We start from the raw sequence: 25,588 nt of genomic DNA, 5'->3' as shown, positions 1-25,588 counted from the left end.
TATATTTGTTTTACAATTACACTAAAAATTATTTAATTAAAAAACTTTAATTTAAAATTAAACTTTAAAATTAAGAAACCCCTCCCCTTAGCAATCTATAGCAAAAATAAATGGCCAATTTCAATAGATTTTCAGTACCTTACATTTATGCTGCTGTATTTAAACAGTATCGAATTGTGGTTGTGCAAATATGAAAAAATTAATGGCACAAAAGTATGCTGACAATGCTAAAGTCTTTTTAAACAACCTTATGCGTGTAGATGTCCTAAAATGGTGTCCTGCACAGTCCAAAGCTCTAAAATGGCTCCCAATGTCTCATTTCCTGTCTGAGCAGGAAGTGATGGTGTCCTGAAATTTTCATATCCCCTGAAAACACGAAGTAATAGGCTTTAAGATTATGGTATACTTGTTCATTCTCTTTCTCCCTCTCCCTATATATACATATATAAATAATTATATATAGATTTTAGATATATATATATATATATATATATATATATATATATATATATATATATATATATATAAATATAAATGTGTATGTATATATATTGAGAGAGAATATATATTGAGTTGACAGAGTGAATACGTCTAAGACAGATTTTTATATAAAATAAAAGGGGTGGGCCTTTTGGTACATCACCTGAGTCTGGGCTAAATCGAGAGAACGTCAATCAAAGGCTAAAGCCTGTGCGAGCTGGGAAGGAGCTTTAGATGGCGGATGAGCCTTGGGAAGGGGAACCCGTAGAGCTTGTCGACAGCACTTCTCGCTCAACTTTGAACTTTAGCGCCTGCGTTCGGCCTTATATTTTAAAACATTAAATTTATTTGTGTTGTATCTAAATGTTAACATGTCGCCGTGTAGTTTTTGCGGTTTTATTTCGTCGAGAAAAAATTTAAGGCTTTAGCGTAGTCGTTGTTTTCTGTGCCTCGCGCAGGCAGCCATGGCTGTCCTCCATTTTTAGTGCGCTGCGCGCGGCGCTTTAGAAACTCAGCTCTCCATTCAAAAGGCCATTGTTGCGCTTTTTTTTTTTAACAGATTTTTCTCCTTATAAATAATATTTCGAATTATACGGTCATCCGGCTTTACCGAGATTTATGTGTATTTTTCTTTTCATTGTCGGAGTAATAAGATATTTTTTATTCCGGCTGTGGATGTTACTGCTCACTTCATGTATTACCTACCTGTCTATGGAATAGGTATGTGTACGTTGCAGGTTTTCGTGCGATCGGTTGTATTTTGATTCTTAAAGATGTTTTCAGTCGTCCTTTGTCCTGATGACGCAGTAAGAATTTATGCATGTGGGATCTATTGCATTAAAAGTCCGAACTCGTTCGTTGCTTGTGACACCAAAAGGGTATCATTTAATTCCCAGTTTTTCTCTCATATGATTTCTTATTAAATTTGTTCTTTTTTCGCCAAGCGTGTCAAGGCTGCTCGTTTTTTCTTACGAGGCAACGGGGGACTTTTTGCAGTCCTGAAAGCAAAAGCGGGACTGATCGGGCTTGCATGATGGTTTCACCCCTTCTCAACTTTTGACAGTTTAATACCTAGAGTAAAGATCATCCTTAACACTTAAACAATATAATCATGTTGAAGAACACCGACAAGAAGGAAGGGGACGACGCTTCGACTAAAAGCAATGCTTCGAGGTACGATTCTACATGTTTTCATGATTTTTTTTTTTTTCATATATTGTCTTTGTTGTTTACTTTGATAGGCATGGTTGGTCACCTGTGCAACGATTTTAGCCACAGTTTCTATGAAATGGTATGGTTTCACAGCATTGACCTTGGCATAGTTAAAAAGCCACACCCTGATTTTTTTAGTGGCATTTCTAATAGTGAATCTCATCTGTTTAGGCCTGTGTACAGGGTCAGTGTATGCAATATCTGCATTTTCTATTCAGTCAAATCACAAGGTTTCTCATTTTCATTTCTTTTATGCTATGACCTTGTCACATTACATTGTACTGCATTGCACCACTGGTGCTATTTAAACAGTTTTTGTTCTTAAAAACAGTGATTTAGATTGACATTTGCTTTATTAAAAATTATCTTACAGACATTGCACATTATGTGTATTGATATGTCTCAAGTCTGTGACTGTTTTTGATTGAACATACCTTGGAGCAAAATTGACCAAACATGCATTTGTTTTGCAAGTAATACTGTTATATGCATAATTTCAAACATCAGTGTCTCATTTAAAGTGAAATAAATGAATGTTTTGAATTTTTTATAGTTAAAATGTTTTATAGTTTTTCTACTTTTAAGAGTTTTCACTGCACCCAGTCATTATCTTATCTTTCTGTCAGACTTTAATGCATGTTTTAAATTTTTGCTCACTTTTATGGGTAATTGGTAGTTTTTCTGTCATGTACAGTAATTTTTAGGAAGAACACACACAAACACACACACACGTCTGAAAACTATTTAACAAATAAGGATGAAGTGGTGTATGTTTAGCTCTTAAAAAGTTTGTTTTTTAAATGTCCAATTCAGGTGAGAGAGTTGTACATTGTCCTTGTTTAGACCTCCTGGTAGTATTTTTTTTTTTACCTTTTTTCACCTGTACATTGCATGTTGAGTGATGTGTTGTGGAGAAATACAAACTTATCCACCTTATTAAATTATTATAAAGCTTACTTTGCAATATTTACTTTATATTTTACATTTATTCCGGTATTGCCACTGTTTGGCCCCTGAGCAAGATCTTTAACTCTCAGTTGCTCATTTGTATATAAAAAAGTTTAGATAAAATGTAAGTTGCTTTGGATAAGGGTGTCTGCCAAATGCCATAAATGTAATGTAAATGTAATTATTTTTTTTGATACAGTGATTGTAACAGTTAATTGGATAAGTAAAATGCACTTTCTTTTCACTTAAATTATTTAGGTTATTGAATTCGATTAAAAAACACGTAGATTAAAATGATAAACGTAGCGTGTTTGGCAAAATCTCAGTGATCTATGTTACAGTATAATATTCAATCCCAGTGTAGGGGGGAATAAAGGGGGTGTAAAGTTAATATAGGCTGGTCTTATACATATGTGAACCACTGGTGCATCTGCTGAAAAGTTAAATGCTGTAAACTAGAATAAACAAAGCACTTGAATTTCTTGGAGTGATATTTATAAATAATTAAGGAATCCTGGTTTTCTTCTGAATTATGTCCAAGTTACACAATTCCCTAACCATCGTTTATTCTAGATTTTCCCTAAGCAAATCAGTGATTATTATATGATGCAATGTGCAGTGATTAAATAATAAAATAGTAACAGTATATACACAATGGCAGCTAAATAGTTGTTCTTTTATCAGGGTCCAGGAGGAAACATTTAATCTGTCCTGATAGGAAGCATAAGTGATTGTGAATGAGTTCACCTGTTTTGGTACAAAATGAATGTGACAACCCCTGAAATGGACTGGTTTTGTAGCAGCTGGTGGCCACAGACAATTGCTCTCTACATATTTTTTCATGGTTTTTTGTTTTGTCCTTGTCACTATTTGTAGCATGAAACAGTACCTGCAACCCAATCAGGTTGCACAGATAGTTCAGTTCCTTCAGAATGGCACATCTGTATTTGCTGTCACAAGGAGGTTTGGTGTGGCTCTCAGGTAATTTTCAAGAGCAATGTGTAAATACCGGGAGACAGGCTGTTACTTGAGGGAGCTATAAAGGGCTATGGAAGAACAACCCAGCAGCAAGACTGGTATCTGCTCCTTTGTGTGAGGGGGGAAAACAAGCATGGCCAGAGCTCCATGAGGGTGGCCTGAAGGCCTGATATCCTCTAGTGGGACCTGTGCAACAGTCCAGCACAATGTACCTAAATTGGCATTTGCGAGAAAACACCATAATTGGCAGGTCTTATGCCCAGAACTGGTGCCCTGTTCTCTTCACTGATGAGAACAGGTTAACACTGAGCACATGACTGTGCTGTGGGGAATGGTATGCTGCCTGCAACATCATCCAGCATGACCGGTTTTGGTGGTGGGTCAGTAATGGTCTGGGGAGGAATGTCCTTGAAAGGTTGCACAGACCTCCACATGCTAGCTAGTGGTACACTTACTGCCCTCACTACTGGTACTGGGATGAAATTGTCAGAGCCATTGTCATTCGAAAACATCTGAAGCCACCAAGTAGCATCACAGACTGTCCAGGAGCTCACTGATGCCCTGAACCAGGTCTGAGAGGACATCAATCACCATGTCATCAGGAACATGTCCAGACGTTGTCAGGAGCGGATATACAGGCATGTGGGGGTCATAACACACTACTTAATTACATTATGGGTTGCCATGGAGAAATTCATGCAAGCTGGATCAGTCTCTGTAATGTAATTTTTTTTTTTTTACATTAATAGTCTGTGTGATTTTGAATCCAGCCCAGAGTGGGTGGTTTATTTTGGTTTTCATTGACCATTCTCCCATAATTTTGTTCTTAACGAATTACATAATTTATATAAATAAAGATTTTCAACTTGAATATTTTCTTAATCAAGATCAAATGTGTGATTTAAGTGTTCCCTTAATTTTTAAGCCAGGTCAATTTTATCAGTTAAAAGTATTCAGTTGTCTAAAATTTACATCATCTTAGTTTAAGATTTGTTTCACAAATTTTTAGAATTGTTTTAAATGTGTAAATATATATACACACACACACACCAGCTACAACATCAAAACAGTCTCTATACAGTGACTTATGTGTTAAATAAAAAGAGATCAATTGGATGGGTGCTTGACCTTGAGTGGTAGTAAGCTCTTGGCAGCCATTTTCTTTCACTTGGATTTTTTTTTTCTAAATTGAAAGTTGAACAGGACCTAGTTCCAAAATGTCTAAAAACCGTTTAACTTGTCTTATTTGCAGTATGAGAATTGTTAACTGAAGAAATTGTATTACAATTTTCTTGCTGTATAAATGCTATCATTAAATAGCTGATTGTCCACTTGGGCACCACAAAATGGCTCTTGCTTTGTGCTGCATAGCTCAAGTGAGTTGCACAGAATTACATAAAAGGTGCATGGAACTACAGGAAGAGAAACTAGGAAGTACTCTGTAGGGCAGAAGTTCATTTAGCTGAATTTTGATTGGTCCTTTCCAAGCTAGCAACAAGGCAGCCACTCATGATTGAGAGGGATTAAGGCCCCCACCACTAGCTTTGTGACATCATGCACCATATAAGGACAGTCTGGCTGTCTTAGCTGCTTTGTCAGCAGTGCTTGCTGTGGGCATCCACACTGTGTCAAATAGCATTTTTGTCCATATAACTGAAGTAATAAGAATACTTGTTAATATTATGTCATTCTAAAATTATGTAGCATTATACGAATAATACAAATACTATAAAACTTTGACTTTTTAAAAATATTTAATACTTTTGTGTTTTATGAGCTAGTAAAAATAATATTGATTTGGGCCTCCTAGTGTTTTGTGAATCATTATCTCAATATTGCTATTTGCAAATTTGATAACACCAATTTTGCCTGCTATTTAATTTTTCTATATTGTGATTAATTCTTCCAAAATATTATGCTTATGATCTTTCAAGCAAGAAGTTTATCTGGTTCTAAGATGTTTATTCATTTTAAATGTTGGTAAAATTTAGAAATATATTTATTTTTAGGATATGGTGAACATACATTATGAAACCCTAGCGATTTTTGATTTAATGTTCTAAATACAAAAATACACATTTTGCAATGTTTATGATTTATAATAATATGTATCTTTAAAATTCTGTTCAAAATATTCCAAGAATTGAAATACATTTAAATTGTATTGTGAATTGAATTGTGACCTGAATGTATTATACCCTTATTTAGTATACTTAAGAAATAGCATAGCTTATTAGTTGTATAGCAGAATGTAAAACATGCTTCTGAACAACCATAATGCAATAGGATATTTAGTTTTGTCTTGAAACAGGGCATGATTTTCAGCTGGAATTTCAATAAGCATTGGGTTAAAAGAAGTGAAATAAAATTGAAGAAATAAAATAGAATTGTTAGAGAGCCACTGTTGAGCCAGGGTTACTTAAACATTTTTTTTAGTTGACCCCATTTTAAGGGCCTAAACTTTCTGTGAGAAATTCACAGTAAATGGTTTACAATATGCACAATGATGGATAAAATGTTTTAAAGATTACTGTTCAATGCTGTGAAAAATGTATGCTGTATCAATATAGAGCATGAACAGGCAAATCACAAAATATTTTTTTAAATATTTATTTTTAATTGATCTTTAGTTTTAGTTGGCAATTTGAAGTTTGCATTTTAATGTACACCCTCACCACACACTAATGCAATAGGCAACAGACTGAAATATCATGTGATGTTTATGGGCAAAGGCTGCAAAATATAGCAAAGGCCACTTTACTCAAGTTTATATAGAACAGAGTAATGGACAGACTACACCATGTGAAGTAGTGAGTGAACTACAACTGGTTTCTTCCAACATCTGATTTCCTACATTTATAAATATGTATTAAGTACAGGAAAGGTAAACTGTATAGAGTTTACTGTGCTACTAATTTGTAAATAAAAATGTTTGATGATGAAGACAAGTCTAAAAGTATTTAATGTATCCTCTAAAATGATGAACCATTTCAGCTATAAGATATGGTCAGTTGTAAAAGGTCATCTAATTTCAATAAATGCTGAGACACAGTACAGTATTATAAATATATATTATTTATTGTGTTAAGTTTAATATAATTAAAATTCAGTGAAATGCCTTTTTTTGGCTTTCACAACAGAATTTCCAAAAAAACAAACAAACTGAATTTACTTACATATAAATAGAAAAAGAAATATAAACGATAGATAGGCGAAAAGTTTGAACTGTATCTCGAATAACAGGATGGGCAATGTGCAAACGAATCTAAGGTCTCTATTTGTACATCTGTGTATAAACAGTGTTAGGATTTGTCCTGGTATGGGGCACTGTGGGATGAAGCTACTCCTCACTCTGTCTGTTGCCCTTCTGTTGTTCGGATAGCTGAGGTTGTTCACCATCTTCCAGGCCTTGGTCCAGCACTTCTTGCTGTAGATAGACTGTAGTTTAGGAGCTCAGTGCAGAGGGTGTGCTCAGCTGATCACACAACCCTCTGGAGAGCCCACCAGTCATGCTTGGAACTGTGTTCAGACCAGGCATTATTAACCTACTGCTTCTGTCTGAGAAATGCTCTGCTGATGGTTTTGTGGACTGTATCATCCAACAGCTCCCAGATAAATCTCACAACTGGCATTTGGCAGAAAGCTTTATCCAGAGCTATGTACATAAGTGCTTTAAGTGTTTATCATTGAATACATCGATACTGGATCACTAGGTCACATACTATGAATGCCCTCATTCTAAAACTCTGTTGGGATGTAAAACAGCAAGAAGAGCACACAGCGAAAAAAATGTTAAGGTCATCAGAGCTAACATATCCCAGTCTACATCATCTAGTTTGTCATGCAGAGTGACCACCGATTGGTCCATCCAGCATGCGACCTCCCTCTGAACTGGATCTTCATGTTTCAAGCTTTGTATCTAGGCTTGAGGAAGCAGCATAGTCTGATTTTCCAAATGGTGGATGAGACTGTGCCTTGTAGCTGTGCATAAATGGAGTGTAGTGATAGTCCAGAATCACCTCAAACTTCAATTAGAAAACTATTTTTTGAAAAACATTAATTCTACAAATTGCATTATTCGTTCATCATAAGGTAAAACTCGCATTACTAAATCCTAAAATATATTCTGTGCATGAAATTTCTTGACTCTGTGTGATACAATTGTTGTGTGATCAACACATTGTTTTCCATTTGATCCATACAAATCAGTAAACACTGGGTCAGAAACTAAGAATACCATTATTCTAAATATCCTGTTGGAATGATTAGTATAATATAAAAACACAGTGACTTTTTAAATACCAAAATGCTAAGGCAATGTAATTAATTCCGTCTGGAATGACAAGTGACTGAACAAGCACCTGAGTAGACTTAGGCTGTGGCTGCACATAGCCAGATCCTCTTTCATGTTGTAAAGGAGAAACCTACATGAGCAAGTAAGTTTAGGAATATGATTGAATGAAAAATGGGAGTTGGTTCTCCATGTACAGTGCTGTTACATATGGTAAGAATTGAGTGTTCTCCAGGGAACTCACAAGATCCTTGACACTTATATACAGTTTGAAACACATTATTAATGAAAACAAACAGCTCTGTAGGAGGCTTAAAAACTGGGTGAGGAACAGCCATGCTTTGCTACTAAGGTTGTGAAAGACAGTTTCATGTCACAGGTCATAAACCACAGCAAGACTGAATACAGCAACAAGACGCAAGCTAGTTATACTGCATCAGCAAGGTTTCACCCAGGCAAAGATTTCAAAGCTCTTTTTAGCTGCCTGATAATGTGGCAGTGCTCAAGTGGTTGCTCAGTGGTTAAGGTATTGGGTTATTGATTAGAAGTTTGAGAGTTCAAGCTGCCTTTACCTGGACAGTGAGGAAGGTCCCTGATTCTCAACTGCTTAGGTCTTTTCTGTCTCAAGTCACTCTGCAGTAAAATAAACAACACCTAAACTACAGAATAAACTGTTAACCATACTGGACCAGGCATCTCAGAAGCATAATATTTGTCGCATATTCTATAATTTGTTTTCTTCCATTTTTAGTAAAAGTATGTGTACTTTAGCTTTAAATAAAGACATTGAGCGGGGGAAAAAGTCTTTGGTTTACCTGTAAATTTTGTATGATAAATATATTTGTGTTCTGATGTTATGAGTTAATATCATTTAAATATAGAGTAATGTCCTAATAGTTGTACTGAATCTGGGAATGTATGCCATTATATGTTAGTGAATGATGCATCACACACTTACCTAATGTTAGAATTAAACAATACTTTGTGTTCATGAACATGAATCCATAGCACGGATCTATTTAATGCTCATTTTGATTTAATCTATTCAACACTGACAATGTTAAGTGCTTTTCTGTCATGCTGAAACCTTACTATGGCATTTTTTGATATAGCAACTCTGCATCAGAGGAGTCAAATCATTCAGGCTCAGAGTCAGGAAGCCAGTCTGAGAGTGAGCCAGGAAGTGAGCCTGCATGCTCCCAGCATTCCGAGTCGAACAGCACATCCGACTCTGAGAGCTGCTCTGAATCTGGCAGCGAATCTGCTGGGTCAAAGTCACGGCAGACCATTGCAGAGATCAAAGAGAAACGGGCCAAAAAGAGAGATCTGGCTGATGTGAAAAAGGTAAGGAGAGATGTCAGGCTTAAATCTTTTTTGAGACTAGTGTTGCTTAGAGGTAATATTGAGACCCTCCCTGCTACAAGAGATTATGTCAAGAGAGACAAAGGTGGATGTATTACAGAATAAAAATCTTGACTCTTTTTTGGATCTTTGAATCCATGGACTGCCTATAGCAGTGATCCAGTATCATCATCTGGACCAGAGTGACTATAATGGCAATCAGACAAGCAGTATTGGCTCACAATTAAGGCTCTGACCTAATGATCAGAAGATTATTCAATCTCTGCACTGCCAAGCAGCCAAAGTAAGCCATAAAACAAGACCCTTAACCCTCCCTGAACCAGAATAACATACACTATATTGCCAAAACTATTCGCTCACCTGCCTTGACTCGCATATGAACTTAAGTGACTTCCCATTCCTAATCCATAGGGTTCAATATGATGTCGGTCCACCCTTTGCAGCTATAACAGCTTCAACTCTTCTGGGAAGGCCTTACACAAGGTTTAGGAGTGTGTTTATGGGAATTTTTGACCATTCTTCCAGAAGCGCATTTGTGAGGTCACACACTGATGTTGGACGAGAAGGCCTGGCTCTAATTCATCCCAAAGGTGTTCTATTGGGTTGAGGTCAGGACTCTGTGCAGGCCAGTCAAGTTCATCCACACCAGACTCTGTCATCCATGTCTTTATGGACCTTGCTTTGTGCATTGGTGCACAGTCATGTTGGAAGAGGAAGGGGCCAGCTCCAAACTGTTCCCACAAATTGGGAGCATGGAATTGTCCAAAATGTCTTGGTATGCTGAAGCATTCAGAGTTCCTTTCACTGGAACTAAGGGGCCAAGCCCAGCTCCTGAAAAACAACCCCACACCATAATCCCCCCTCCACCAAACTTTACACTTGGCACAATGCAGTCAGACAAGTACCGTTCTCCTGGCAACCGCCAAACCCAGACTCGTCCATCAGATTGCCAGATGGAGAAGCGCGATTCGTCACTCCAGAGAACGCGTCTCCACTGCTCTAGAGTCCAGTGGAGGCGTGCTTTACACCACTGCATCCGACGCTTTGCATTGCACTTGGTGACGTATGGCTTGGATGCAGCTGCTCGGCCATGGAAACCCATTCCATGAAGCTCTCTGCGCACTGTTCTTGAGCTAATCTGAAGGCCACATGAACTTTGGAGGTCTGTAGCGATTGACTCTGCAGAAAGTTGGCGACCTCTTCGCACTATGCGCCTCAGCATCCGCTGACCCCGCTCCGTCAGTTTACGTGGCCTACCACTTTGTGGCTGAGTTGCTGTCGTTCCCAAACACTTCCACGTTCTTATAATACAGCTGACAGTTGACTGTGGAATATTTAGGAACGAGGAAATTTCACGACTGGATTTGTTGCACAGGTGGCATCCTATCACAGTTCCATGCTGGAATTCATTGAGCTCCTGAGAGCGACCCATTCTTTCACAAATGTTTGTAAAAACAGTCTGCATGCCTAGGTGCTTGATTTTATACACCTGTGGCCATGCAAGTGATTGGAACACCTGATTCTGATTATTTGGATGGGTGAGCGAATACTTTTGGCAATATAGTGTATCTTAACAAGCTGGAATATGAAAAGAATTGAACTGTACTGTACAGATGCTGCAAAAATTATTTCAGTCTTTTAGGTTCTAAGGTAAAGGATATGTGGAAATCTGCTGATGGAAAAATCTAGGCAATAGTAATTGATGGCCGCAGTTTTAGTAATATCTCATATTTAATAGCATTTACCAAAATAATATTGGGGAAACATAACATTGGATGCTTATTTCACTTTGTTTAGATAGCCTATTAAAACTGCTGTAACTGAGTTTCTGTAACTATAAGTCAGTGCTTTTGTTTTATATTGTAAATTATAGATTAATAAATAAATTTATATTGTAAATTATATTGTATATTTCCCTTTGGGATGAATAAAGTATCTATCTATCTATCTATCTATCTATCTATCTATCTATCTATCTATCTATCAGATGTGGGAGGAACATCCAGACGTTTATGGTGTCAGACGGTCCAATCGGAGCAGACAGGAGCCTGCTCGCCTGAACATTGGGGCAGAGGTTAGCTGTCCACCCTTTTTTTTCGTTCACTACGAGCTTTATTTTAATGGGTTCTTCCAGTATAACCCAGTCCAAAAAAAAAATCACAGTGGCACAGTCAGTGAAATGCCAATGCAGAAAGCAATGATTTGTATGTCTTTGTACCTGTATTAAATTAAAATCAGTATAAAACACTATTTTATGTTTTGCTTCATGGAATTTATTGGTTTTCCATAAACATATGCTTATTCCAAATTTGATGCTTGCAACTTTTTATGAAAAATGTTGGGACAGCATTTTTTTCCTTTAAAAACCCTTAAATGATTTGGCTATTGAAGATACCCATTGATCAATTTAGACAGAGTTCATTATTCAATATTCCATCTGCACACCTGTACAGGGCCTTAATGTTCATTTTTTTTTAATACTTTTCACAATGCCACATGTTATCAGTCAGAGACAGGTCTGTGCTGAAGGCAGACCAGTCTTAAAACAACACTGTGATTATGCAGTGCTGTTATAGCCAATGATCAAGAAGCCATAACATTATAACCACTGACAGGTGAAGTGAATAACCCTGATGAATGAATTTGTGGAGATCTAGCTTAAAATGTAAATTTAGATTGTGTCTCATTTGCTAACATGGTAATAAGAGGGGGTAATATTGTATTTCAGCCAGCCAGTCGAGGACCTTGGAGACATTTTGGCTTGACTATTATGTTATAATTCTCTATTAGGATTGTCCTCCCATATATACAGTTTGTATTAATGGGCTAGCAGGGTCATGTCAGTTATGTCCGGTGTCACTAATCATCACCCCCAAACGTGGGCCTTCCCAAACTGTTGGAAGCACACAATTGTTAAAGATGTCTTTGTATGCTGTAACATTACAACTTCCCTTCCCTTGAAGTTTTCAAATGTTTAGCGATAGAAACTCGGAGTGCAAAACTGGTTGTAGCAATTGTAGTCCTAAGCCATCTACATGGATTAAATAGATAGATAGATAGATAGATAGATAGATAGATAGATAGATAGATAGATAGATAGATAGAACTGTCATTGCAAAGTACAGGTACATAGCAACGAAATGCTGTTTAGCATCTACCAGAAGTGCAAATAGTAGAAATGAACAAGTGCAGAAAAATATGTAAATATGTACATCAATAAATAAGGCTATGTCAGAATATGCATAAAGAAGTTACTGCAGATAAAGTGTCCAGTGTAATTATAATTGTGCAAAAATGTGTGCATTATGTACATTGTATGTACAACAGTAACAGAGATAATATACAGTGTTTATACAGATAGTATATAGTGTATATATAAATATAGTATATATAAGTACATAAATAGATAGACAGATAGATAAACTAGGTGTAATCTATGGAGTGCACAATATGAATATGTACATTATAATTATATTACACAGAGAAATTTTTATATTATAACAGAATGTACAGGGTGGAGCAGAACTGCAAGGTTGTGAAGTGTAGTGAGACATGAGTGACCTAGTGGTGTAGTGTAGAGTTCAGAATATTTATGCTTGAAGGAATAAAACTGGCCCTAAACCTGCTGGTTCTGGTGCAGATGGTCCTGTATCTCCTCCTGGATGGAAGGTGGTTGAACAGTTTACGACTCAGGTGGGAGGAATCCTTGGTGAAGAGACTCAATGGCAGGTAGCTGGGTGCCGATGATGCGTTGGGCAGTTTTCACAACCCTTTGCAGTGATTTCTTTTCACACACTGTGGAGCTGCCATACCACACTGTGATGGAGTTTGTCAAGATGCTCTCAATAATGCAGTGGTAAAAGTTGGTCAGGATCTTGGGGGATAAGTGACATTTTTTAGTTGTCTCAGGAAGTAAAGACAAGTAAAGACACCTTCTGAACCAGAGTTTAGGTGTTCTGATTCCAAGACAGATCCTCAGAGATGTGGATACCCAGGAACTTAAAGCTGGAGACATGCTCTACTTCAGACCCCTTGATGTAGATAGGGGAGTGTCTGCTGCTGTTGGATTTCTGGAAGTCCATGATGTGCTCTTTGGTCTTTGTGGCGTTGAGGGTGAGGTTGTTCATGGAACACCATGCTGACAGGCTTTGGATCTCCTCCCTGTAGGCCAATTCATCGTTATTGCTGATACGGCCAACAACTGTGGTATTATCTGCATATTTGATGAAGATTTTGGAGTTATGCTGCAGGAACACAGTCATGGGTGAACAGGAAGTAGAGCAGTGGGCTCAGCACACAGCCTTGTGGGATGCTGGTGTTTAGGATGAAGGTTGAGGATATGTGATTACCCAACCTTACAGACTGAGGTCGATTTGTTAAGAAGTCCATAATCCATGCAAATGGATGTGCAGATTCCCAGGTCACTGAGCTTAGCGATCAGTTTACTAGGGACGACTGTATTAAAAGCAGAGCTGAAGTTAATGAACAACATCCGAATGTATGTATTGTTGTTGTCCAGGTGGGTGAGAGCTAGATGAAGAGCAGTGGAAATAGCATCCTCTGTTGACCTATTTGGGCGGTAGGCAAACTGGTGTGGGTTCAGTGTAGGTGGGAGACATGTTATGAGGTGACTTAGAACCAGCTTCTCAAAGCACTTCATAACAATGGGGGTGAGTGCAGCAGGGCAGAAATCATGCAGGCTCTTCGCAGAAGAATGCTTGGGCATTGGTATGATGGTTGAAGTCTTCAGATATGTTGGAACAGTGGCCTGGGCCAGTGACAGGTTGAAAATATCAGTGAAGACTTGCACCAGTTGGTCAGCACAAGTCCTGAGCACACGTCTGGGTATCCCATCAGGACCAGCTGACTTACGTGGATCTACTCTGCTCAGTGTACATCTGTTGTGGAGAGTGATATTGGATGATCAGCCGTAGAGGAGTCATCATTCCTGGTGTGTATGATGCCTTGGTCAAAGCGAGCAAAGAAGTGGTTGAGCTCGTCTGGGGGGAAGGCATTGCTGCTAGGTAGAGACTGTATTGTAGGTTTGTGGTCAGTGATGGTCTGGATGCCTTTCCACATGCGTCTGGAGTTGGATTTGCAGTGGAAGTGCTCTACAATGCACAGCTCATGTGCATGCTTGGCTTTCCTAATGCCCCTTTTCAGGTTGGCCCTGGCTCTGCTGTAGACCTCTGTGTTGCCAGATTTAAAAGCAGCATCTCTTGCTTTCAGCAAGAGGCATACCTCAGAGTTCATCCATGGCTTCTGATTAGGAAAGTGTTTCACATGTCTGACAGTGGTGACTGTGTCGATACACATGTTGATATGGTCCAGTACAGATGATGTATAGATGTTGATGTCTGTCTGTGTGTCTGAGGTGGCCTGTGAGGCAAACATGCTCCAGTCAGTGTTTTGTAGCTGTTGGTGTAGTGAGGAAATGCCCCTCTCTGGCCATACCTTTACTGTCTTCACTGATGGTTTCACATGTTTGATGAGTGGTGTGTATTTGGGGAGCATGAACAAAGAGAGGTGATCAGTTTGACCCAAGTGGGGGAGGGAAATGGCCCTGTATGCCTCAGCAATGTTGGTGTAAACATGGTCCAGTGTGTTGTCCCCTCTAGTAGCGCAGGAAACATGCTGATGAAATTTGGGAAGTACAGATCTTAAGTTGTAGTGTTTAAAGTCCCCAGCAACAATAATAGCTCCACCGGGATGTGTGCCCTGTTGCTTGCTGATAGCTTCATGCAGTTCTTCCATAGCAGCCTTAGCATTAGCTTCCAGAGAGATGTATGCTGCAGTCACAACAATGGCTGAGAATACTCTTGGTAGATAAAAGGGTCTGCATTTAATCATCAAATACTCCAGATGAGCAGAGCAATGATTTTCAATTACGGTCGAGTCTGTGCACCATGATTTGTTAACATAAATACACAGACCTCCTTCCTTGCACTTACCAGAGTCCACTGCCGACCTGTCTGCCCAGAAAACACCATGTCCCCCTAGCTCAATGGCACTGTTAAGCCACGTTTCCGTAAAAATCATGACATTTCATTCCTTGATCCATTTTTTCGTTGTTATCCATAGTCGCAGAACGTCCATTTTATTCACCAGAGATCGTACATTAGCAAGAAAGATGCTTGGGAGCGATGTTCGATGAGGGTTTAGCTTTTGCCTCGCTCTAACGCCACTTCCCACGTCTTTGTTTATGCTCACGGCGCCTGCACTGCGCTCTCTCTGCCAGGTGAGCTGGAGCGGCGATCCGTGGTGTTTTATCGATTTCCGGAGGGAGTTGAAAGGTCGGTAAATTATCATTAATCCAGTTATGACTGATGTCCAACAATGCCTGTCGGCTGTATGAGATATTGTATATGCAAGGCTATTCTGAGTGAATAAACTTGCAAGTAGTAGAGAAATAACTGTATGTCAGGAGAAGTATATGTAGCTGGACATAAAGAAAGAACAAGCAATGACTTCACCAAGACTAGTTATGACTGAATAACCAAAAAGAGGCCAGCCAGAAGGTGACGCAGACATGAGCGTGTCCTGAGACATGAAGCAGCCATTCCACCATAAAAAACCAAAGTGAATGTGTGAGTGAGGGAGAAACAACCTCCAAATATTAAAGCACCCAAGTACTATATGTCCATGAATCCTCCAGATCTACGCGTTTATCTAATACAAAACTATTCACAAAAGCTTGACTAAAGAAATGTATTTTCATCCTAGACTTAAACACTGAGACTGTGAGTCCCAAACACTAACTGGAAGGCTGTTCCATAATGCTTTGTAAAAGGAAGCTGAGCCCACTACTGTATCCTTTACTATTTGAATGAAGTAGGCATGGTGAATCATTAAAATAAAAACTTTATTCAGGTGCTGTGTTGGACCATTCAATGCTTTATATGTTTGTAATAGTATTTTATAATCAGACATTTTTAAATCTAAATTTGACTGGGCGCTAATGTAGTGTGGATAAGATGGGGTCAGGTGTTCATACACCGAGCAGCCATAACATTATGATTACTGACAGGTGAAGTGCATAACACTAATTATCTCCTCATCATGTCATCTGTTAGTGGGTGGGATATATTAGGCAGCAAAGGAACATTTTGTCCTCAAAGTTGATGTGTTAGAAGCAGAACAAATGGGTATGCGTAAGGATTTGAGAGAGATTCAAAGGGCCAGATTGTGATGGCTAGACGACTGGATTAGAGAATCTCAAAAATTGTAGCTCTTGTGGGGTGTTCCCAGTCAGTATCTATCAAAAGTGGTCCCAGGAAGGAACAGTGGTGAATCGGCGACAGGGTCATGAGTGGCCAAGGCTCATTGATGCATGTGTGGAGCGAAGGCTTGCCCGTGTGGTCCGATCCAACAGACGAGCTACTGTTGCTCAAATTGCGGAAAAAGTTAATGCTAGTTCTGATAGCAAGGTGTCAGAATACACAGTGGATCACAGTTTGTTGCGTATGGGGCTGTATAGCCACACACCTACCTAAGCATTGTTGCAGACCATGTACACCCTTTTATGGAAATGTTATTCACTCATGACTGGCCTCTTTTAGCAGGATAGTGGGCCTTGCCACAAAGCAAAAATGGTTCAGGAATGGTTTGATGAGCACAATAACGAGTTTGAGGTGTTGCCATGACATCCAAATTCCCCAGATCTCAATCCAATTGTGCATTTTTGGGATTTGCTGGATAAAAAAGTCCCATCCATGGAGACCCCACCTAGCAACTTTAGGATTTAAAGGATCTGCTGCTAACATCTTGGTGCCAGATACCACAGCACACCTTCAGGGATCTAGTGGAGTACATGCCAGGATGGGTCAGGGCTATTTTTCAGCAAAAAAGGGTCCAACACACTATTAGGTAGGGGTTATAATGTTATAGCTGATCGGTGTATATTTTGGTTCTAGATAGGATTTTAGCTGCTGCATTCTGGGCTAGCTGGAGCTTGCTTATTTACCTGCTGAAACCTCCAGACAGTGTGGTATTACAGTAATACAACTTCAAATGAGAGACTATCATCAGTAATAACACCATGGTCTTTTACTGCTGCTCATGAAACAGACAGGGCATCCAGAGTTATTCTGTAATCAATAAAGCTTACTTCTGGCTGCACCTGGTCAAAATTGAGCAGCAGGAAGTTAATAAGCATCCACTGTCTAATGTCCATTAAACATTCCTTGAATTTAAGTTGGTGCCTCTCATCTGACTTTGCTGAAATATACAATGGTGTGTCATCAGCACAACAATAGACCCTAATACCATGCTCTCTTTTTTACCCAAAGAAAAAAGCAGTGGTCCTAAAACAACATTGTGGAACACCAAGTTTTACATCAGTGGTGTTATAAGCTGCACTAAGGTCAAGCAACACCAACAAGGAGACATAACCCTAATCAGAGTATAATAAATTATATTTAGAAGAGGTTCACTTACTACTGGTATTATCTGTTTGAAGGGATCAAACTTGCAGTTATTTTGAAGTCTTTCAAAGGGTAGTGAAATATTTTCAAAGCTGATTTGATATACTAACACTGTTATCTACAGGGTCACTTATCATATTGTCATTTAAATGTCTGATTTTTTTCCTGACATTTTCAGTTTTGTCATTGAAGTAATTGATATAATGTATTGATGGTGTGCGTGTATTTGTGGTAATATTATATTTCTGATTAATTTTGCTTTAGTATTAAATAACAGTCTAGAATTAATTTTGTTATTTTCAATTTGGATGGAGAGATGCTGATCTTACAAGACTAAGATTTTCGGTAGTTCATGAGACACTTCTCACACAATACTTGAAATACTACTAATTTATTTAGATGACATTTATGTTTGAATTTTCTAGTGTTGTATTTTAAGGTGTGCATATGAATGTTTTACCAATATGCTATTTTTTATTCCTAATTATTTTTTAGTGGAGATACATTATCTAGAGTGTAGCAAAATGTTCACTCTAAGTATTGATTTGCCTGATCAGGTTCTGTGGGGTTAGATGGTGATCCAGTTATGGATGGTAACTTGCTGAAACTATTGATTAAACCTCTCTCCAGTAGCAGATGTGAATGTACTTTTGACCCTGCAAAGTGTATTTATTATGTCAGACATTTTAATTAAAATAAAAAAATATTAAAATAATGTTCTGAAATAGCTTTAGAATATGAAAATGTGAGTATATTTAATCCAAATATTATTATGAGATCAAGAGTGTGACCACCATTGTGAGTAGGTCCTATTACCTTCTGTTTAACCCCTACTGAATTTAGAATGAAAACAACTGCTGTACTGGGTATTTTAGATTATCATTATAGTTGCCAAGATTTAAACCTTTGGTTTATCCTATGTCTACAAATAATTTTGAGATGACAAAAATGCCACACTATATTTTATGTCAAAGTTTTCATGTGACTTTAAACTTGAATCAGTTTTATATCTCTGAAGTGATATTTCCACCTTTCTTGAGCTATGAGCTTAGTCCTTGACAAAGCACTGCCCATTTATCTTGCTACAATTTTTGCAAAGGTTTCTATACAATACTCCTCCTAGCACTTTCAAGCTACATGCACCAAACTCACCAAACACATTCAACCTGGCCTGATTGTTCTAACTGAATGGAAATACAGTTTCCCCATTATGGAACTCAACAGAATATTTCAGGCTGTTCAGACTGATCAAGCTGCATTTTTTTCTAACCAACAGAACAGTTCTCCCCGAAACTCCCATTCATCCATCTATCTATCTATCTATCTATCTATCTATCTATCTATCTATCTATCTATCTATCTATCTATCTATCTATCTATCTATCTATCTATCGATCGATCGAAGGGTGCTTGGCTCATTGAGGAAATTTGGGGTATGGGTATTCTAATGATGTGACGTGTAGATCACTTATATCTCATGTCACATGCATAGTAACCTCTAAAATGATAAAATCACAATACTCGTATTATATGCGTATTATAGTGATGTCACAGGATGTCACATGCATAGTAACCCCCAAAATAATTGGAAGCACAAAACTACATAATATATATTTGTCTGCCGGTCTGTATTATTTTTTTTCTTTAAATTTACATTCTGTTCATATTTCAAATTGAGGATTTTTTGGCTTGTCAAGCCAACAGCAAAGCTTGGCTTGTGTGAAAAAGTGCCGAAACTTTGCCTATGTAGTAGTAGTAGTAGTTGTTGTTGTTATTATTATTATTATTATTATTATTATTATTATTATTATTATAGATAATGGTCAACCCCAGTAGTTATCCATTGTTGAGCAGCTGAGTGATATTAAATGTTAGTTCTCCCATCTAATAGCACCACCATCTCTCACTGCAGTCACATGCAGAATGTAACACATGCAGAATGTGGCTTACTTTGTCTCATGTAGAAATAAGCTTGTCCCTTGTATGACTTGTATGTTGCTCTAAAATGTGTATATATCTCAGGGTTTATAATGCCCTATACAGAAGTTACAGATAGATAAGTTACTCATGGTGTGGGAACTACTACACCCCCAAACTATGACCAATCTGACTTTTGAACTATGCTGGTAACAATCCTGTTGTTACTCTTTCTTGGCCTGGGGAACACACAAAAGAAGTCTATTATTTTTAGCTATTAGATTTACGGTCTTAAATCAGTTTCACAGAAATATAAAAAATCTGTTGGCAGCAATCATTTCTGCTCAACATGAATCCACTTTCATCAGAGAACAGCACCGAGGCCCACTGGTCCCTCACTCAGTGCAAATGCTCTCTGGCCCGACGCCTGTGCCTGGTGGTGTGGTCAGGTACCCTTGCAGGTTGTCTATCATGCAGACCACGCTGATGTAAACAGTTTCGAATGGTCTGACATGACACTTGGGTGCCTCTCACCTCCCTTAAATGTGCCTGGAGTTGAGTGGCATTCACCCTGTTCCGCAGGGCACTGTTCACAATGAAGTGGTCATCAACATGGGATTTGGCCAAAGGGCATCCACTTCTATGCCTTTCTGTGACTCTTCCAGTCTCTCTGTATCTCTCTCGCAACCTGCTGATGATACTCTGCGACACTCTAAGCTCAGTGGCCACTTCCCTCTGAGAACATCCTGTTTAAAGCTTCGCAATGGCGAGGTACTGTTGATCAATTGTTAGGTGTTGTCTTGGTCTCATGATGTCAAAATGTGAACAGCATGATGAAGAGGACTGTTTAAATACCAATTCTTATTGAACCAGAAAATGTATTGGTCGATTCATGGATCAAACACCAATTGTGAATTTTGCTGTTAAGCACCTTGTTAGAGAACAGCAAGTTATGCAAAAAGTACTGAAACACTGAAAGCCGAATGTCCGAATATATATATACAGTGTGTATGTGTGTATGTGTATATATATACAGGGGTTGGACAATGAAACAGAAACATTGGCCAATTTAGTGTTGGAGGTTTCATGGCTAAATTTGACCAGCCTGGTGGCCAATCTTCATTGATTGTACATTCCACCAGTAAGAGCAGAGTGTGAAGGTTTAATTAGGAGAGTAATAGCACAGTTTTGCTTAAAATATTGCAATGCACACAACATTATGGGTGACATATCAGAGTTCAAAAGAGGACAAATTGTTGGTGCACGTCTCGCTGGCGCATCTGTGACTAAGACAGCAAGTCTTTGTGATGTATCAAGAGCCACGGTATCCAGGGTAATGTCAGCATACCACCAAGAAGGACGAACCACATCCAACAGGAGTAACTGTGGACGCAAGAGGAAGCTGTCTGAAAGGGATGTCCGGGTGCTAACCCGGATTGTATCCAAAAAACATAAAACCACAGCTGCCCAACTCTCCTGTTTCCACCAAAACTGTCTGTCGGGAGCTCGACAGGGTCAATATACATGGCCGGGCTGCTATAGCCAAACCTTTGGTCACTCGTGCCAATGCCAAATGTCGGTTTCAGTGGTGCCAGCAGTGAAAATCTTGGGCTGTGGACAATGTGAAACATGTATTGCTCTCTGATGAGTCCACCTTTACTCTCTTTCCCACATCCGGGAGAGTTACAGTGTGGAGAAGCCCCAAAGAAGCGTACCACCCAGACTGTTGCATGCCCAGAGTGAAGCATGGGGGTGGATCAGTGATGGTTTGGGCTGCAATATCATGGTATTCCCTAGGCCCAATACTTGTGCTAGATGGGCGCGTCACTGCCAAGGACTACCGAACCATTCTGGAGGACCATGTGCACCCAATGGTTCAAACATTGTATCCTGAAGGCAGTGCCATGTATCAGGATGATAATGCACCAATACACACAGCAAGACTGGTGACAGAGTGGTTTGATGAACATGAAAGTGAAGTTGAACATCTCCCATGGCCTGCACATTTACCAGATCTAAATATTATTGAGCCACTTTAGGGTGTTTTGGAGGAGTGAGTCAGGAAACGTTTTCCTCCACCAGCATCACGTAGTGACCTGGCCACTATTCTGCAAGAAGAATGGCTCAAAATCCCTCTGGCCACTTATCTGTCGGCAGGACTTATCTGTCATTCCCAAGACGAATTCATGCTGTATTGGCCACAAAAGGAGGCCCTACACCATACTAATGAATTATTGTGGTCTAAAACCAGGCGTTTCAGTTTCATTGTCCAACCCCTGTGTATATAATATACACTATATTGCCAAAAGTATTCGCTCACCCATCCAAATAATCAGAATCAGGTGTTCCAATCACTTCCATGGCCACAGGTGTATAAAATCAAGCACCTAGGCATACAGACATTTGTGAAAGAATGGGTCGCTCTCAGGAGCTCAGTGAATTCCAGCGTGGAACTGTGATAGGATGCCACCTGTGCAACAAATCCAGTCGTGAAATTTCCTCGCTCCTAAATATTCCACAGTCAACTGTCAGCTGTATTATAAGAACGTGGAAGTGTTTGGGAACGACAGCAACTCAGCCACGAAGTGGTAGGCCACGTAAACTGACGGAGCGGGGTCAGCGGATGCTGAGGCGCATAGTGCGAAGAGGTCGCCAACTTTCTGCAGAGTCAATCGCTACAGACCTCCAAACTTCATGTGGCCTTCAGATTAGCTCAAGAACAGTGCGCAGAGAGCTTCATGGAATGGGTTTCCATGACCGAGCAGCTGCATCCAAGCCATACGTCACCAAGTGCAATGCAGAGCGTCGGATGCAGTGGTGTAAAGCACGCCGCCACCGGACTCTAGAGCAGTGGAGACGCGTTCTCTGGAGTGACGAATCGCGCTTCTCCATCTGGCAATCTGATGGACGAGTCTGGGTTTGGCGGTTGCCAGGAGAACGGTACTTGTCTGACTGCATTGTGCCAAGTGTAAAGTTTGGTGGAGGGGGGATTATGGTGTGGGGTTGTTTTTCAGGAGCTGGGCTTGGCCCCTTAGTTCCAGTGAAAGGAACTCTGAATGCTTCAGCATACCAAGACATTTTGGACAATTCCATGCTCCCAACTTTGTGGGAACAGTTTGGAGCTGGCCCCTTCCTCTTCCAACATGACTGTGCACCAGTGCACAAAGCAAGGTCCATAAAGACATGGATGACAGAGTCTGGTGTGGATGAACTTGACTGGCCTGCACAGAGTCCTGACCTCAACCCGATAGAACACCTTTGGGATGAATTAGAGCGGAGACTGAGAGCCAGGCCTTCTCGTCCAACATCATTGTGTGACCTCACAAATGCGCTTCTGGAAGAATGGTCAAAAATTCCCATAAACACACTCCTAAACCTTGTGGACAGCCTTCCCAGAAGAGTTGAAGCTGTTATAGCTGCAAAGGGTGGACCGACGTCATATTGAACCCTATGGATTAGGAATGGGATGTCACTTAAGTTCATATGTGCATCAAGGCAGGTGAGCGAATACTTTTGGCAATATAGTGTATATATAATCCGTGTTATCCTTTATAACCCTTTATATTACGATGTTTCAATAATCAATAGAAAAGCCTTTGTTATGATGGCCTGCAAATGCTTCTTGTAGGTCTCCACAAGATTTCTACAGTTCTGCTGCGGAATGTTTCCCCACTCTTCCTTCGCAAAAGCCTCCAGTTGTTGGAGATTGGAAGGCTTCCTAGCCCTGACCCAGATCTTCAACTCTCTGCACGAATTCTCACTTGGGTTCAGGTCAGGGCTCTGACTTGGCCACTCCAGAACATTTATGTTGTTGTCCCTGAACCATTGCTTGACCACTCGCGCAATATGCTTTGGGTCATTATCCCGCTGGTAGGTCCAATTCTCTGGCAGATTGAGCTTGTGTGCTGACACCACCAGGTTTTCATCAAGTATCTTGACACATTTTCATGATACCATCTATCTTAACAAGATTACCTGTACCACTGGCAGAGAAGCATTCCCATAGCATGATGTGACCACCGCCATACTTGACCGCTGGGATGGTATTCTTAGGAGTAAAGGCTTCTCCTTTCTTACGCCAAACATATGCAACATCCATATGTCCAAAGAGCTCCAGTTTAGTCTCATCTGACCAGAGGATGGATGACCAGAAGTTCAGATCTCTATCTACAGTGAGGGAAAAAATTATTTGATCCCCTGCTGATTTTGTACGTTTGCCCACTGACAAAGAAATGATCAGTCTGTAATTTTAATGGTAGGTTTATCTGAACAGTGAGAGACAGAATAACAACAAAAAAATGCAGAAAAACACATTTCAGAAAGTTATACATTGATTTGCATTTTATTGAGTGAAATAAGTATTTGACCCCTTTGCAAAACATGACTTAGTACTTGGTGGCAAACCCTTGTTGGCAATCACAGACGTCAGATATTTCTTGTAGTTGGCCACCAGGTTTGCACACATCCCACATCTCAAGGAATTTGGGCCCACTCCTCTTTGCAGATCCTCTCCAAGTCATTAAGGTTTTGTGGCCCTTCAGCTCCCTCCACAGATTTTCTATGGGATTAAGGTCTGGAGACTGGCTAGGCCACTACAGGACCTTAATGTGCTTCTTTCTGAACCACTCCTTTGTTGCCTTGGCTGTGTGTTTTGGGTCATTGTCCGGCTGGAATATCCATCCACGACCCATTTTCAATGCCCTGGCTGAGGGAAGGAGGGTCTCATCCAAGATTTAACGGTACATGGCCCCGTCCATCGTCCCTTTGATGCGGTGCAGTTGTCCTGTCACCTGGGGATGGTGTACTTGGGGTCATAGGCAGCATTCCTCCTCCTCCAAACATGGCGAGTTGAGTTGATGCCAAAGAGCTGGATTTTGGTCTCATTTGACCATAACACTTTCACCCAGTTCTCCTTTGAATCATTCAGATGTTCACTGGCAAACTTCAGATGAGCCTGTACATGTGCTTTCTTTAGCAGGGGGACCTTACGGGCGCTGCTGGATTTCAGTCTTTGACGGCGTAGTGTGTTACCAATTGTTTTCTTGGTGACTATGGTCCCAGCTGCCTTGAGATCATTGACAAAATCCTCCAGTGTAATTCTGGGCTGATTCCTTGCCGTTCTCATGATCATTGAAACTCCATGAGGTGAGTCTTGCATGGAGCCCCAGACCGAGGAAGAGTTACAGTCCTTTTGTATTTCTTACATTTGGGAATAATCGCACCAACTGTTGTCACCTTCTCACCAAGCTGCTTGGCGATGGTCTTGTAGCTCATTCCAGCCTTGTGTGGGTCTACAATCTTGTCCCTGATATCCATGGACAGCTCTTTGGTCTTGGCCATGATGGAGAGTTTGGAATCTGATTGATTGCTTCCTTCTGTGGACAGGTGTCTTTCATACAGTTAACGAGCTGAGATTAAGAGCATTCCCCGAGAGTGCTCTTACTGTAATCTCAGCTCGTTACCTGTATAAAAGACACCTGGGAGCCAGAAATCTTTGATTGATAGAGGATCAAATACTTATTTCACTCATTAAAATGCAAATCAATATATAACTTTTCTGAAATGCATTTTTCTGGATTTTTTTTGTTATTCTGTCTCTCACTGTTCAAATACACCTACCATTAAAATTACAGACTGATCATTTCTTTGTCAGTGGGCAAACGTCCAAAATCAGCAGGGGATCAAATAATTTTTTCCCTCACTGTAGGTGACCCCTTGCAAAGGCCAGGTGTGCATCCCGCTGTCTCTGCATAAGGAGTGGTGCCTTTCTGAACAGTGGCCTTTCGCTGAACAGTGGATCTTGATACCATCTCCTCTGCTTGGTTGAGGGTGTCTATTAGAGCTTTGGTGGTGATGCGGGGGTTGTTGTTTGCAACGTGGATCTTTCCAGCAACTCTAGAGGATACTTTGTGCTTCCTGCCACGCCCATCCAGGTTTTTGACAGTGTTGAACATCTTGAACTTCTTGATGATACTGC

General features: G+C 39.8%; 1 protein-coding gene across 5 annotated transcripts in view; it reads left to right on the top strand.

The window, feature by feature from the left end:
• Positions 1–570: 570 nt before the first annotated feature.
• Positions 571–25,588, top strand: part of chd2 (chromodomain helicase DNA binding protein 2) — an 84,333-nt gene continuing 59,315 nt past the window's right edge. For 2 of the 5 annotated variants that reach the window (XM_058387116.1, XM_058387112.1), the window contains exons 1-3: positions 571–1,653; positions 9,022–9,253; positions 11,259–11,345. In XM_058387116.1, coding sequence (XP_058243099.1) covers positions 1,592–1,653; positions 9,022–9,253; positions 11,259–11,345 — 381 coding nt within the window. In that variant the 5' untranslated portion in view covers positions 571–1,591. The remainder of the gene's footprint in view (positions 1,654–9,021; positions 9,254–11,258; positions 11,346–25,588) is intronic. The other 3 variants (XM_058387111.1, XM_058387115.1, XM_058387114.1) reach the window with 3 other exon arrangements.

The sequence above is a fragment of the Hemibagrus wyckioides genome, linkage group LG04 (genome assembly GCF_019097595.1).
Source record: "Hemibagrus wyckioides isolate EC202008001 linkage group LG04, SWU_Hwy_1.0, whole genome shotgun sequence".
In the NCBI taxonomy this organism is placed as follows: Eukaryota; Metazoa; Chordata; class Actinopteri; order Siluriformes; family Bagridae; genus Hemibagrus; species Hemibagrus wyckioides.
This window is presented reverse-complemented; position numbering and strand designations above follow the sequence as displayed.